Below are 16,690 nucleotides of genomic sequence, written 5' to 3'. Positions count from 1 at the left end.
AAGGAGTAAGAGAAGCTTGTCTCAGTTCCTTCTACCCATGCTAGCCAGGCTAAGTCGGCCCTGGTTGGTGTCTGCATCGATGAGGAAGCACTTCTCACAGTTCTTCAGTGGGTTTTCTTTTCTCCCCGTCATTGTCAGTGGATTTAAGGAAGGATCTCCAGAGTTGACACTGGAGTCCTGAGTTGTTTTCCTTATTTTGCCCTGTTGTTTTTGGCAGGTGACTGATTTCAAACTTGCATGTTGGAACAATTTCCATCCATCCCTATGATGTCATTGGCAAGAAATGTTTTGTGGTTTAGGGAAAGGAGCATGGGTTTTGCAGTCACCCTTGGATCAAATCCTGCCTTTATCATTTAACTAGAGCTGTGACCTCCAAAAGTGATTTGAATCCTCTAAAAACCCAATATTCTAACTGACAAAATGTCAGTAATAGTCCTGACCTCTCAGGGAAGGTGTGGAGATTAATGACTGTCACTTTTTAAGTGCTCAATAAATACTAGTTTCCTCCCTTTCCTACCTTGCATAATGATGGGAGTTACATTTTCATTAGTGTGTTTGCAAATGACATTTGGGCTACTGAGTGATTACTATTGCTCCTTGGTACTTTCAGGGGATTGAATCCAGTCTCCCCCTCAGATGACAAAATCCACAGATGCCCAAGTCCATTACATAAAATGGCATATTCCTCCTGAATACTTTAAATCATCTCTATATTACTTATAATATTGAATGCAATGTAAATGCACAGGCACAATTTTTTTCCCAAATATTTTCAATCCACTCTTGGTTGACTGGATGTGGAACCATGGTGATGAGGAGCTATCTATATATGTGACTGTGTGGATTTTTCTCCTTCCACTTTCTCCTCCTGGGAAGAGCACACACTTGTCTAAACGAACAGAAGTAGGCGACAGCATCCTCATACATAGTAGATGCCCACAGATGGGAGATGTGTGGAAGGTCTGAGTTTTTTCAGCTAACACACCCAGAGGAAGGCCAGTGTTTAAGCTTTTTTCCTTTTCTTCTTTACTTCCCAAGAACTGGGTAAAAAAGATGATAAAGCAGAAGAACCAGAGATTCCAACTCATAAGGGCCAGGTGGGTAATACAAATGAGGGACATGGGCAGGACATGACAAAGGCAACAGTGCCGCAGGATCCTTGGGTTTGGCACCCTTCCTTTGGCATGAGGATGCAACTCAGTGATGAGGGCGGGGGAAATGAGAGCCTGCCCCCTCAAGAGGGACAGCATTGCTCTATCTCAGGTAATTATGCAGTGAGATAATATGGGTTCTCTATTCTAGATCTTTCCATTTTTTCCAAGGGAACCTAGAAATATAAACATAAGATTTCTGATTTTTAATTATTGACAATTGAATTAAGTGTCAACTGTTTAATTATAGGCCAATCCAAAAGAAGACCCCCAGGTTCTAACCTCTGGACTGCAAGGACTGGGGCTGCAGGGTCACTGGTGAGGGGAGGGAGATAGGCGTCTAGAGAGTGGGAGAGGGAAAGCTGGGGAGCCAAGACAGATGAGCTGTCCTGAATCCAGCTCCCTGTGAACCCTGTGTGGATTGGGATGTAGCACTTGAGTTGCAAGTAAAAGACTAATTAATACATGTGTGCTTGACCAACTTAACATGAGACTAACTGAAGCAAGGACGGTCCACATGGTGATTATATACTGCTGCGTTTACATGAATCTGAATTTTAGCAACCAAAGTTGTCCTTTCACTTTTTCAAACTACAGATTATAATTTGGTGCTATTTAAATTTTTCATGAAAGATATAATGCATCTATGTAAATAAGAGAGCAAATAAATTTTCTAAATGCTTTAATTTTTTTTTTTTTTGGCACAAATAGTTCTGCACCTCTCACAAAGCTCTTGCTAGAAAAACAAGAGCTAGTGATATGTTTGTTAATGACATTTTAAAATTTGTGCTTTGGTATACAGAGGTAATAATGTTAGGTATGTTAATAATAAATTAATGTTATAATAGTTGCCATATTAAAGAAAATGAATGGATTAGTCTTAGCAAAACAAAAACAAACAAAAAGAAAAAAAAACACAAATCAATGCCCACAATTAGTTTGGAAGTAGGCAAGGAAGGCATATCAAAACTAGAAAAAAATTAGCTTCAGACAGCACTCAACTATATGCAATTTTTTGGTGAATAATATTCAGTTATAGAATGTAATATCTTGCACAGCACCTGATATGTACACATTGACCTATACATATATAGCATCCCTAATCCAAAAATCCAAAATCCAAAATGCTCCAAAAATCTAGAAATTCTTGAGAGTCAACATGACATCCGCAATTGGAAAATTCTACATCATGAAACTGTTTCAAGCCCCCAAAATTATTAAAAATATTGTATGAAATTACCTTCAGGCTAAGTGTATGAGGGATATATGAAACATAAAATAATTTTGTGTTCAGATTTGGAGTCCATCCCCAAGATAGTTAACATGTATATGCAAATATTAAAAAATCTAAAAAAAATCCAAAATACAAAACACTTCTGATCCCAAGCATTTCAGATAAAGGATAATCAACCTATAGTAGACATTTGACAACTAACTGTTGAATTTTATTACTTTTTAACAGTAATTGTCTTTAATAATAATTTCTTAATCCAGATAAAAACAGAAATTTGTACTTTTTTGGGGGGGTTGTTCCTTATAAAAGTCTATTCCTCTGGAGAAAATCAGAGGAATAGTAGAGAAAATAGTAGAGAGAAAAGAAAGTGTGAGAATGTTCTAAAAAGTGTTTCCAATCAATTTGCTCAGGGAAGAATACCTGGCCCTCTGTGTTTACAGTCCCTGCTGACAATGGTGCTGGCAGGATCCTGGCCTCCTTCTATCGCTCTATTTATTTTGGCTTCCCAGAGATTAGGTCTCAAACCTTTTGTGCCTGGCTCAAAGGGACCTGTCAGGTGATATAAGTGTTTCCCTTTCAGAGCTGCAGAGAGGCTCTGGGCTACGGAGCCAGCCTGGTCTCAGTGACGCGTCTGCCTGTTACTCCCTAGTCTCTGCCAACCCAGAAGCCAGTTTACAAATGTGTACAGATGAGTACTCCTGGGTCCTTGTACTTTGCAAAGCTCCTTTCTCCCAGTGGGATATTACTAGGACACAGGCAGGCTGGAGAGGTTGTGGGAAGTTTTGGAGGTAGAAAGATAGGGTCCAGAAAGGGGTGCGGTAAGAAGAGGGGGTCCCTTTGGAGAACATCATAGCCCAAAGGCAGCCTTGAGCTGATTCCCATTAGGAACCAATGGTGGACTTTCTTCTTTGGTTCTTTGGCCCTTTTAGATTCCCCACCTGGAGCTGGGATGGTTCAGGAAAGAAACTAGCCTCAGGTGTGGCTTTTCATTTCTTTTTGCATCTAAACTTCAGCTTCCAGGCATCGCACTGTGGTTTTGGGTGGACTCTTGGGCTCCTCTGGATTTTTATTTGTTTTCTTTGATTCTTCATTAGGACTGCCATCATCAGCTTTCTCCTCCTTCACTAATTTGGTTTCAATCATTTCCTTCTGTTGATTCTTGTTTGTAAACGGAAAAGCCTTCACATACCTGCAAGCATACGTAAAATTAAAGTGTGAGATTTCTATGTAACCCGCATCACAATAATCAACACCTCACCGGCAACGGTGCTTATTGGCACAGTCCACCAAATACCTTTATTTTGGAATGATGCTAAGGCACGCCCCCAAAACATTAATTCCCCCCACTTTAACGGAGTCATTTAAATCAGATGGTATGTCCATAGGCCCAGCTTTAGGCTGGACTCTCAACTCTTCCAGGAAAAACAAGAACCCGAAAATCAAATGTAGCATATAAATTTTCCCTAGATGTCAAACTTTCCTTTTTATATCCTGATTTTCAAAGGGACACCCATTGACCGGTGTCTACAGTCTGGACGACATGCCTATGCTGCAAGTGTAGGAAAGACAAGTTGGTAGGGAAGAGAGGCCAGATGAAGGAGAAAATTTATAGTAGTGCCGTCTCCGTTTTGACCAATAAAATGCCAATAACAATCCCAGAAAACACAAGGTAGGGATGTGACAAAGATGACAAGGCCAGCAATGTACCAACAATCTTACCTTTTGATGTAGCAAACTGCCAGACCAGCTGCAGCACCAAAGAAGAGAAGAGCAAGTACCAGCAGAGCCGTGGGAACACCTGGAGGAAACAGAGAAGGCCTTCAGGTCCTTCACGGAGCCTACTGCGCATCTCATGATACACATGATGTGGACAATAGGTAGTGCAGGAGAAGAGCCTTCTCTCTGACCCTCGCCAGCCTCTTGGCTTCCTGCCTATAGATTCCTCAGCCTTGCCTCTCCGACTCGACTCTACGCAATTGCAGTTCAAAAGGTAGAGTTCATTTCCTAATGAACTCTAGTGACCCAATCTAGCTAACAAGTCTGCCTGACAAAGAGAGGTCAGAAATTAATTAAGTAACAGGCAGTTAAGGTGATGATTTTTGAACATATAATAACATAACAATGTATTTTTATAAATCTTGAGTTCCCAACAGTGAAACTCTTTTATACTCGTGATCTGTAGTTTAATCATTAAGGTTCTTTACGACTCTAAAGTTCTATGCCCTTATGAAAACTGAATTTGTGTTGAGTTTTCATTTTTATCTAGCAGGTGCAAAGTGCCTAATCTGAAGCAGACTGTATTCTATATTCATTGTCTGTTATACATCAGCACACATAAACACAGAACATAGACACAAAAAGCTTTTACCTCCAAACCCAGCAGCTTCATTCTTGAAAGCTTTTTCCCCTCCAATAGAGGGTTCTGTTTCTGTAGACATGAAACTAGTTTCCGTAACCAGCTCTGTGATGCAAATCAATTTTTTCCTCCGTGGAACAGAAGTGGTGGCTGGAGCAGGGGTAGTGGCAAGAACAGGTGTTGTGAATGCTTCTGAGTAGATGCCGTCACTGTCCGTGAACTCTGATGTGTATGGTGCAGTTTGAGTGTCAAACATGGGATCATCAGTGGTGATAATTTCTGGAACACACGAGTTGACCCAAATATCTGCCCAGAGAGGGAAAAATGAAATGAGAAGTATCGCAACGCATCCCAACTGTTCTTCCTCCCTCTAGTCCTATCACCCGCTAAACTGCAGCAGAAAGGTCTCACTAAAATGCAAATCTAATTATATCACTTCCTTCCTTAGCATCCTTTGGAGTCTGTCTCTACTTTGCATGGCTGTGCTTCTTAGTCTTGCCCTGCTGACATTGTAAGATTGATCTGCTCAGCTTGTCTCTCATGGCTCCTACCATACTAAAATTTCTTCAGCTCCTGACATGTTTTCTCCCACAGCCTAGCATTCCCTTGAGCTTCCTTCACCCTTAACCCAGTAAGTCCCTAGTTTTCAAATCTGCGAATATTCCAATAAAATTGACACAGGTTGCAAATCATGATGTAGAGCTTATATTTATTATTATATTGATATTATAATTATTACATTATAATGTGATTATGTTCATCTTATTATTATAATATAATTATATTATATACTATGTTTGAGTTTTTATAGGTGTTCTTCATGTGGAATGATGGGACAAAATGGGTTCAGGCTCTCTGCCGGCTCTTTACTTACCTAACTCCTACCTATCCTTCAGGCCTCAGGTTGACCTTGGCTTTCTTAGGTAGACTTGGGAACTAGATTGGATCTGCAAACATTTGTTCCTGTACCTCTTCTAGTTCTCATTACACTGGTCCCCATTGGATTATGACCACCCCTGCAAGCAGGAACCCTGTCTTGCTTGGTCATCATGCTGTGTCCACTGTGCCTGGCCCAATAAATATTTGATAAAAAAGAAAGGAAAAACAACAGGAAAGAAAGAGTAGATAAGGAACCAAGACATACTTGTGATACAATTCAGGACAAGATCTGCTAAAACCAAATTTCTCTGTGCTCATAAAACACAAAACAAAACTAAACCCCCAAATATAAAAGGCAGGGGGGAGGACCATGGGAGGCATGTGTATTTGTTTTCTAATCTGTTGAAATGGTAGAGAAGAAACTAATATTTGTTTGGTATTTGACTCCAAATCAACCATGGTACTAGGTGTTTAAATAGGTAACTCATTTAACAATTTCACCAAACCCTTATTTACACAGGAGATTACTAAAGTTGAAAGAAATTGAATGATTTGCTCAAAGTCAAGTAAATGACAGAGTAAGTAGTAAATGACAGAGCCATGAAACATATTATAATATCAATTTGCATCTATTTTAAATCCCTGTTTTTTTTTTCAGAAGTGGATAGCATCAGTTGGAATGTTTGTTATAGACAAAAAGTAATTCCATTAAGTTGATTTGCTTGAAAATTAAGTGAATTGCCAATCAAGTTCACGAACACAACTGATCAAACAATTTGACCACATATGCATTAAATTGTGTGCTATTTTTCTATTCTACTTTAAAAACACCTCCATTCAAATCGACATCATCCTTGACCTTCTCTGCCTTGAACTTTTAATCCCATTTTGCATTCTTTAATCCCACTTCATTCTGAGGTTCTTTCCATGGAAAACGAACATTTCTGAATATCAGGGGGAAAACACTCAGCTCACCAGACTACGTTGGGGACTAGTATTAAATACAAACAAGGCCTGGGTCTCACTTCCAGGATAAGAAAATAGGTGATCATCGAGGATTAAGGCATCTGGGCAGAGCATGGAGGATTGGTATGTTCATAAAGCAAATATTTATGGAGCACCAACTCTGTGTTAGGTCCTGTTCTAGGTGCTAGGGACATGATGCAAATGAGACCTAGTCCCTGTTCTTTAGGGGTGTGTAGGCTAATAAGTGAACAAATAAGCCAGAATTTCAGAGGATGGTCAATAGTGTAAAGAAAATGAGACAGGATGTGAATTCAACTGAGAAGGGTGGAGGAAGAGGGACAGATACTTTGGATGGAGCGATAAGAGAAGGTCTCTTGGGGAGGTGACACTCAAGCTGAGACCCAAATGATGAAAAGTGGCCAGTCACTGAAGATCTAGGGCAAAAACATTCAAAGTAAAGAGAACAGAAGGTACGAGAGCCCAGAGCTGAATGAACTCACCCATGGGGTGAATAAGGCAGCCTGTAAGGCGGAAAGAGAGCACAGCTCACCTAGGATCAAAGGCAGAATCGGATATCCCAGTCAATAGGAGCAGCAAGATCCAAATATCCAGAAGCTGGACAGTATAGTCATGTTAGAAAAATAACAAGGAGTGCAGTGTGGCTAGAGTACATAGTGTGTGTGGAAGAGGGAACTTGATAGGCCGGGAGCAGGGTAGAAGACTGGGAAGATAGGTGGGGCCATGGTATCAAGATTCATAATTACCATGTTAAAGAATTTGGACTTAATTATGTAGGAGAGGGAATTTTCAATGGGGGTCTACCAACCTCCTAAATTTCATACAGAATTCTCATATATGTCCACCTTTATGTGCAAAAGCCCTCACAAATGGGAAGTCATTCAAGCCTGTGGTCAGAGAAGGAACATAGTTACCAGTGGACGTGCGTGGAGGATGAAATGTAGAGGGAGACAGCCCAATCCAGGGGCAAAGGAAGAGCTTATTGCAATTGCACAGAAAAAGGAGAATCTAGAAATATCTGGAATCCTAAAACTTAGACCTTAGGAAGACTGGAAACAGCCCAAATGTCCATCAATGGGAGAGGGGCTGAATAAGCTATGCTATAATCAGCCGGTAGAGTACTATGTAGCCATTAAAATGAGAAATATCTCTATGAACAGATATGAAGTAATTTCTAGAATTTAGATGAAAAAGTTCTGTGAAGAGTAGTGTATATAGTATATTCGTTTTTTGTAAGAAAGAAAGGGGAAACAAAACACACACACACACACACACACATACAAATACATGTATGCACATGCTCCCTTTATACACACAATCAGCGATAAACCAGAAACCCAAATGGTGAGTGGAAACAGTGTGGAAAGATTAGGAGGAAGAATTCTCTGACTGTACTTTTAAAAAGAATATTTTGGGCCATCGAACCATGTAAGTGTTTTATCTATTTTAAAAAACACAGGAAAAAAAGTTGAACTCTAAATGATCACAGTCAGATACAAGTGAACTTACCTTATTTAAAAATGATAATACAACCTTATAGAATAGAGATTTTTTTTCCAAGTCACCTTTGTACATAAGTCACTGATGACATTCTTTGCAAGGATTTGTTCTAAGGACTAAAAGGCTTGCAAAGAAATCTTAAATTCCACTCAGTAGGTTTGTTATTCTTGATGATATTGGTTTTATAATTTTGAAACTTGTAGGATAATAAAATATATAGTTTACAAGGAACTAAGATTTTCAATAAAGAAAAAAGAGATACAAATATTTAAAAAGTAAAATAAGAAATAATACATTATTAAATTTGAGCTGGAATTATCAATATAAACTTATAATTTATATATGTATATTTAAAATTATGAGTCATATATATATGACATTCCTAGCTGCTCATTCAAAAAGGACCAAGAAGCAATGGAAACTTTAGTAGTAATGAGAACAACCTATATGCAGATCTTGGTTTCTAGTTAACATTCTCCACTAAAAAGAATTAGGTTCTTTGTAGAAATGAGTAGCTGTTCTCTCATTTGGGACAGAGAAAGTACAAAGTGAGCCTGGGATACGTCATAGTGTCAGGGAGCAAGGAATTACTCAAAAAATAATAGGATAAGCTCACTGCAGGGGCACATGTCTGTAATCCTAGTGACTCAGGAAGTTGAGGCAGGAGGATTGCATATTTGAGGGCAGCCTGGGCAACATAATGAGACCCTGTTTCAAAATAAAAAGGGCTGAGGATGTAGCCCAGAGGTGGAGCACCCCTGAGTTCAATCCCCAGTATAGCAAAAAAAAAAAAAAAAAAAAAAAAAAATTAAATATATTAGCAAAAATAGGATAGAGGACACAATAGTGAACTAGAATGTGCTCACACTTGCCAGAATTGGGACAATTTGAACATCCATAAGAATAATAATTGTAAGATTGACTATAACATTGAGAGCATTATGAATAATGTGTCATGGTAGTATAAGTTGGAGAGAGAAAGTGCATGTAAGTGTCTGTGTGTGTGTGTGAGAGAGAGAGTTCTTCCTCTTAGGGAGTTCTCCTTTTCTTTGTGTGTGGTACTGGGAATTGAATCAAGGCATGCTCTACCATTGAGCTATGTCCCAAGCACTTTTTTAAAACTTTAAGTTAGGTTCTCACTAAGTTGTCCAGGCTGACTTTGAACTTGCAATCCTCCTTGCCTCAGTCTCCAGAGTAGCTGGGATTATAGGCTTGCATCACCATGCCCAATGAGATTCTTCTTTATCAAAGATGCCAAGCTAATAAATGTAGAAGGAAGGATAGATTTAGAAAAATCATCATTTTCCAGCCCCCTACATAATAACTGATTCCAGCAAAGCTTATCAATGATTGGTTAAACTGTTAGGTAAAAGGCAATTTGTGGGTCCACCTATTTTCATGGTGCAAAAATATCACATTATAGATTATCTATTAATTACAAAAGGGAAGACATATCATTATAATTCCATTAGAGGGAACTGGCAGTCACCATCTTAATTAAATGATCAAAGCATAATTTAAAAATGGGACATAATTACATTAAGTGCCTTTTATTGTGATGTGATCCAAAATACACAATATGATATTATCATCTATAAAATATGTTTGCCAAAAAATATTGAATATGAGTCTAATCAAGCCTTTGGCTTAACAGATGCCAGCTAACAAATGTAGAAGGAAGGATGGATGGATGTATGCAGGAACCAAGGGGATGAGAGAACAAGTTAAAGGAAACCATGGGTAAACAGACGAATCCGAGTCAGAGGCCTGGGTTTCATACTGTCACGTTGACAGCTGGCGGGAAGGCAAGGCAGCTACAAGGCTGTTTGACAGGCATGGGCTGGATATGAGACAAGCAGGCATGTCAATGGCCAATTCCCTAGCCAACCATGACAGGCTGACGAGACAGAGGACAGAAGGACGGTGGTGAAAAAATGTTGGAAGAAGCCCTGTGCTCCAGCCGGGCTCTACCACTAACTGCAGATTTGTGCTGCCCCCAGTCTGAACCATGGTCATTTCATCCATGATGTGAGGGAACTGAACAAGGTGCCCTGAGGGCCTTTCCCAGGTTCAGGGAACTAACTGCTTGTCTTCCCTACTGCCTTTCTGGGGTTTTGCTCATGTTGGTTGGTGAACATTTATCTCATGGAACTTAGGGAATGAATTTAAAATCTATCCTGTATGGGACCACTCAGCACCTAATCTGAGGGTCAACTATCTGAGTATGTGTGAAAAGTAATGGGCCAGACAGTGGTTCCTAGGGCAATTGAGAGCAAGTAGGGATTTAAGGGAAAATGCTCTGAGAATTGACTACTAGACTGGTTGGGATTCAATTCCTTCTGTCATTAAATGGAGATTGTGTTTGTTCTTAAAAATGTCAAACGTTGCATCTGCATTTCCTCTCTTCAGGTGTGGAACAGTGGAAAGAGCAAGGTGTCAGAGTTAGACCTGAGTTTGAACCTTTATAGGGGTGAGACTGCTATAGTTTGAATGTGGTTTGAGAGAATCCCCAAAGATTCAGGTGTTGGAAGCTTGGTCTTCAGTGTGATGATGTTAAGAGGTGGTGGGTCGTTTAAGAGGCGGAGCCTGGTGGGAGGTCATTAAGGGTAACAGCCTTTTAAAGGAACAGATACAGTTCTCCTAGGAACCTGGTAGAGAGGGTTGCCATCCTGGATCAGGCTCTGGTTTGCAGGCTTGTTATTTGATCTCTCTCTCACATAAGCATTCCCACCGTTGGGATGCCATTCTCTACAAAGAATTCCCTGAGCTGAACTGATGCTGGCAACATGTCCTTGAATCTACAGAACTGTGAGCTAAATAGCCTCCTTTCTTTATAAACTACTCAGCCTCAGGTATTTCATTACAGTAACAGAAAATTACTAATAGAGAGACTTTAGGGATGTTTTTACACCCTCTGGGTTGAATTTCTGTATCCTGTAACTGAGGATGATAAAACCTTCACAGGGCAGCTGTGGAGGTTCGGAGACAACTAACCTGCATAATGCTTCATCCACAGTGAATGGGTCACATACATGTGACATTTGGTTCCTTCCCTTCTTCCTGTTTATATTATAGGAAGCAGGGGTGGTAGAGATAATAATTGAGTCTCCTGGGATGCTCTCTTCTTAGACTGCCTTTCAGTCATTTTTCCCTAATTTTTGCTCTGGGGGGCACACTGCCCCCATGAGCTCAGTCAGAGACAGTCTTAGGAGAATTGGCTGACCATTGCTATGGCTGCTTCTATTGCTGCTCAGGGTTACTCTTCCCAAACAGGCCACAGAGCTGTAAATACCCATAAAGGACATGCCACATGGAGAGGCTGCAGGGTGGACTCACCAGATGAGTTGTGACAATAGGCCCTGAACGTCTGGCTAACCGGAACTTTCCAACTCAGGACGCCTATCCCATTCTTCCCACACTTGGGGTTCGGGAGAATCCGAGGGATGACCGTGTACCCTTCTCCAATCCACCCATAACTGGAAAAGAACACACTCATTGAATGGACAAAGGATTAGAAAGCACCATGTCTAGTGCCGAATAAGAACACAGTGTCAAAGGAGCTCCAGCCGCATTAGTGAATCCAGTCGTTCCTCACCTGCAGGTCTCAAAGCCAGACTTCCATGCTGCTTCCACCTGGTCTTTGCTGGCCAAAGTTAGTCCCAGCAGCCTGCAGGCCTCCTTGGCTTCTGTGAAGTTCATCTGCCGATGTACCTTTTTGTTCACGAGGGTGACCCCCAGAATTCTGCACGGCAGTGAGATGGAAAGCTCTGCAGGGAAATCACATAGGTGCTCAGTGCTTTGCCCTTGCCCCACACCTTAGGCTCTCCTTCTCGCAAGAGATTTGTTACTGTGTTGTGGCAGTAGGTCAGGGGGCTGGGATTGAATTTAGAAATAACAGGAGTTTCCTACAAGGACAGCCTGCTGGGTTAGATGGATGCTTGCTCTGGTTCAAGCTGCAAATCTCACCAGATCCAAATCCATCCTATCCATCTCTATTAAGGTACCTCATTCATTGCATGGGGACTTTGGCTGCTAGCTCCTGGGGTGTGGTCTAGGTAATAGAGCTGCTGCCAATCTTTTTGGACTCTGTAAAATGAAGCCTCTGAGGCTTTGGGAAAGACTGAATTCAGGCCTTGGGTTAATAGAATAATTATTAATATTAGCAATGCTCCCAATCAATGTAGTTGGGGACACCACTATTTCTGAAATAGACTGAAAATGTTGCATTCATTTTAACAGAATGTGGGCTCTCTCGGTTCCAGGTCTTCTCTGACCATTGGGGGGCAGGCTTACTCAGAAGTTCCTGGAGTTCCTGGGCAATAAATCTTGCATGGCAGAGAAACTAAATAAAGGAAATAGAATTTTAGAGTCAGACCTGGGCTGGAACTAGTCTAAGCTTCTTGCTAGCTCTGTGACTTCAGGCTAGTTACTTTATGTCTTCGAGCTTCAGATTCCTTATTTACAATATGGACAGTTACAGGATCTACTGGATAGGGTAGTGAGAATCATGTGAATGAATTTCTAGTAAAAATGTTTAGCATAGTGCCTACCATAAAGTAGGTACTGATATGTAATCATAGATAACGTCACCGTTATGTCATCTTCAAAGCATTTTGGTTTTAGTCTGTTTAATAATTGATCTTCCTGGGGCAGCTGAGGCAGATGAACTGTTAAGATGTAGCTAATATTTTTACCCAAAATCTAATGGACTTGGGAACTGATTTGACCCTTTCCCTCTAGGTTCTTGGATTTATAGACCATATAAAATTACCATGTTGCACTATATTCAAGTACATTATTCCTATTGGGCTTCATCGAAAAAAAGGCATCAAAGGGCATTTTAATCTCCCAAGTAATTGGTTGTTCAGAGAGCTCTATGTGGTGGATGCAGAAATGTCTCCATCACTTTCTAGGTTGGTATTTAAAGGAAATTTCTTATTGTAAACATAGAAGGAACATCTCTAAGTCCTTTGTGTGATCTTGCTGTGTTCTGAAGCAGGGGCTAGAGGAAGGGATGTGTATTTGCAAGTGGCCTTGTTTGCATCCAGATTCTGCTGTCACCAAGAGAGACTAGAAAGTCAATACCCTAATACCAATGTTTGTGCCTGGGGCCACAAAGCGACCTATGACTGTATGCACTGATGTTCATGCCTATGCCAATGCTGATATTAATACTAAAATCAATAGTAATTCCCACACCTATCATCTGTTGATATTATTCTGTGCTAAACCCTGCTTCTTTTAAGAGAAAATTTAAAACTTGTGTAAGTGTCTTTTCTAAACCCAAGGACATAAGAAACTTGGGGGCAGATTCTGCCTTCCACTTTACTGCAGGGAGACAGACAAACACACATTCACAGACAGTTGTCCACTTGTCCTTGAATTTGGCTCCTTTGGCATATAAGCTTGCTATTGCTCAGACATCTTATCATTGCTTCTTTGGAAATTGACTTCAGAGACAGTCTTTGTTACACTATAAAGTGGTCTTGCTACTATTTAGAGTAATGCTATTATTTAGATAAATGATAGACCTATTTTGTGCGAATAGACCTGGCTTTAGAAATTTCTTCTGTTGTTAACTGGTCCTTAGGACCTTGGACAAGTTAGTGTTCTTGTCTGTAAAATGGAGATGGCTACATTATCCCAGGATTTTTATTTGGAATTAAATGAGATAACTTGTACCTCACAGAGACTGGATCCATAGAAAGCAGTCAACAAATATTAAGCAATTTCATGCTTTCCTATTTCATTTAGATATAAAAATAGGGAGCTGGAATCTAAGAGGCACTCTGCTAGCCCCTTCCTTAAATATTTCTTAGAAAACAGTAAAAATGTACCTGGAAATCAGAGCTGATTTCAACCCCAAGTTTTAGCATTTATCTCCTGCATAACATTTGGTGGGACTGCTGTTTATTTATTCATAAAATGTGTTCTTGAGAGGATTAAATGAAGCCTTCTATAATACATAATAGACCTTCAGAAAAGTTTTCATCACCATCACTCACCTTCATCACCTCTTGATTCCACAGTTGTGGTTAAGGTACTTTCAGTTGCTTCCAAACAGTTAATTTCCTTAGGAAAATTTTGTCATCACTGAGGACGGTGCACAGAGTGCAATGGAGTCATTGTTTTAGCATGATTTCCCAAATAGTTGGAATAATGGCGGCATTGAGGGGACAAGTGAAGTCTCCCCAGGGCAATTTCAAAAAGGACCAAGCTTATTTAAAAGAAACATTTCTCTAGGAGCCATGGCATATGCCTGTAATCTCAGCAGCTTGGGAGGCTGAGACAGGAGAATAGTGAGTTCAAAGCCATCCTCAGCAATAGTGAGATGCTTAGCAGCTTAGTGAGACCCTGAATCTAAAATACAAAATATGGCTAGGGATGTGGCTCAGCGGCCAAGTGCCCCTGAGCTCCATCCCCGGTACCCTCTCCCACCAAAAAAAAAGTAACATTTCTGTTGGGCTCAGTGTCACAAGCATGTAATCCCAGCGATTTGGGAGGCTGAGGTAGGAGAATCACAAGTTTGAGGCCAGCCTAGGTTACTTAGTGAGCTATAAAAAATAAAAAGGGCTGGGTATGTGGCTCAGTGATAAAGCACCTCTGGGTTCAATTCCCAGTATCTAAATTAGTAAAAGTAACTGTTCTGGTGAGGCATGATGGTGCAAGCCTGTAATCCAAGCAACTCAGGAGGCTGAGGCAGGAGGATCACAAGTTCAAGTTCAGCCTCAGCAACTTAGTAGGCCATAAGTTCCTTAGTGAGACTCTGTCTTAAAATTTTTTTAAAAAAGGGCTGAGGATGTGGCTCACTGGTAAAGCAACACTGGGTTCAATACTCAGTACAATACAAAAAGACCCCAAGTAACTGTTCTGATATTTGGGAGGCGGCGGCAAATATCAATCATAGAACTCTAAACTCCCTTATGAAATTAAAGTACAATATATGAGTCAATTCCAAGTGTCTCTCACAGTTATATTTTATATCTTGTGGCATCTTCCAACAGAGGAAAAAACTATTTTCCCTTTAATAAAAGTGCTCAGATTTTCATTTGCCCAGAGCTGTAATAAGTGATTTGTGGTTACAATTTTTTGCCTACAGTGCAGAATGAAATTTCCATTTAGACATCCCAAAAGCCCAGAAATCACTTTAAGTCATTCCTTTGGAAGGGAGCTGACGGTGAATTTTTAAACTTACATTTTCACAAATTTTTTTTCAGTTAATTTCCCGCATATTAAATTCAATGCATATTAATACATAGTATTTAATGTATAGCATGATGTACTTGGAATTAAAATAATTTTGCCAATACTTCTAAAAACACAAAATAGGACAATACTTAGTGACAGTTACCCATTTTTTAGTAATTGCTTCAAATTTTCTATAGTCATAGTTTGCTTCTTGAATGAAACACTTTTAAGAACAAATTATTTATCCTCCATGTTTTATTTATACATATTGTTATTAAAATATGCCATAACCAAAATAATATTCAAAGGGATATCAAGGCAAACATAATCATGTGGGTGAAGTTGACAATATGGTCAATTGCTCGCTTCTGGCTGAGCCATCCTATCATTAGATCTTCTGTGACCCCTGAGTGTTGCCCTCATTCCCAGTCAGTAGTCCTTAGTCAAGAGCCCAGTGGGCTTAGGACAGTTTCCAAGACCTTGCCTCGCTTCTGTTTGGAAATCTGGTAAGAAACCTACCTTGTACTCTGACAGAGCCTCGGGCCAGAAACCTCAAGGTCCAGATGGAAGCAAGAAGCAACACCAGGCTGAAGCACTTGGCCATTGTGCAAACCCCTCAGAGCCAGGGAAGCACTGCAGGTGACCACTGGCAGCAAGGGAGGCAGCAGCTCAATCACCAGGCTGGATGGAGGGTTCTGGAAATATGTTGAGGCCACTGCTCCACTTCATAGCTGAGACATCCGGATTTCCCTGCTTTCAAGCTCCTGACTTGTCAAGGCCACTGGGGGAAATGAGTGACGTCCTTTGAATGTCCAGGCTGTACTTTGTGGATGGCTTTCTGGAAAATTTAGCTAATGCTGACTCAGAAAACACACGAATGAGGAAGGCAGAGAGCACAGGGTGAGCTACCGACGGTTTTCCTAATTCCCATGTTCCCTGCCACTTGCCCTCCCCTGTGGGCTCAGTTCTCACACCATTCGTTGTTATTGCTGTGGAGCCCATTCATTCACACACTCATAGGAATGTGTCTGTCAGAAGGAGATTGAGCGTGGGTGTGCTTCTTTCCTCTCAGTGATTTTTTTTTTTTTTTCCTCTCAGCAGCATCGCCTTATAATGTGCGGGGGAAATGATGAAAGTAAATTCCCACTTAAATCCCATGCCTTCCTTTGGGACTTCTTTTATACATTGGAAATCTCAATGCTACTACAGGGGATTCCTTTTTCAAAGAAATCAGACACACATAAAAATTCATATCTCTGAAACACAACTAGGGGGCAATTTACAAAGTTAGTCATTTTACATTTCACAAAAGAATTTTTGACTTTACAATAGTGATCACCACAGCAGTTCTTTATATAACTTTGCTTTCTCTTGAATAATTTCTATTATACACTAGTG

At 40.4% G+C, this 16,690-nt stretch overlaps 1 protein-coding gene across 1 annotated transcript; it reads right to left on the bottom strand.

Annotated features, from left to right (window-relative positions):
* Positions 1-2,763: 2,763 nt before the first annotated feature.
* Positions 2,764-16,066, bottom strand: Lyve1 (lymphatic vessel endothelial hyaluronan receptor 1). Its single transcript, XM_027942411.2, has 6 exons — positions 15,812-16,066; positions 11,700-11,871; positions 11,441-11,580; positions 4,754-5,047; positions 4,105-4,183; positions 2,764-3,574 (listed from the first exon to the last, which is right to left on the bottom strand). Exons 1-6 carry the CDS (start codon positions 15,894-15,896, stop codon positions 3,388-3,390), a joined length of 957 nt encoding a protein of 318 aa, XP_027798212.2. The 5' UTR covers positions 15,897-16,066; the 3' UTR covers positions 2,764-3,387.
* Between the last annotated feature and the right edge of the window lie 624 nt (positions 16,067-16,690).

The sequence above is a fragment of the Marmota flaviventris genome, chromosome 9, assembly GCF_047511675.1.
Source record: "Marmota flaviventris isolate mMarFla1 chromosome 9, mMarFla1.hap1, whole genome shotgun sequence".
Classification (NCBI taxonomy): domain Eukaryota; kingdom Metazoa; phylum Chordata; class Mammalia; order Rodentia; family Sciuridae; genus Marmota; species Marmota flaviventris.
Note: the sequence above shows the minus strand (reverse complement) of the source record. Positions and strands in the feature narration are given on the sequence as shown.

Coding starts and splice junctions, on each gene's coding strand:
- Lyve1 (XM_027942411.2), bottom strand. CDS start 15,896: ATGGCCAAGTGCTTCAGCCTGGTGTTGCTTCTTGCTTCCATCTGGACC. Junction 11,581..11,699: donor TCTGGCTTTGAGACCTGCAG/GTGAGGAACGAC, acceptor GTTCTTTTCCAG/TTATGGGTGGATTGGAGAAG. Junction 5,048..11,440: donor CTATTGTCACAACTCATCTG/GTGAGTCCACCC, acceptor CTCTCTGGGCAG/ATATTTGGGTCAACTCGTGT.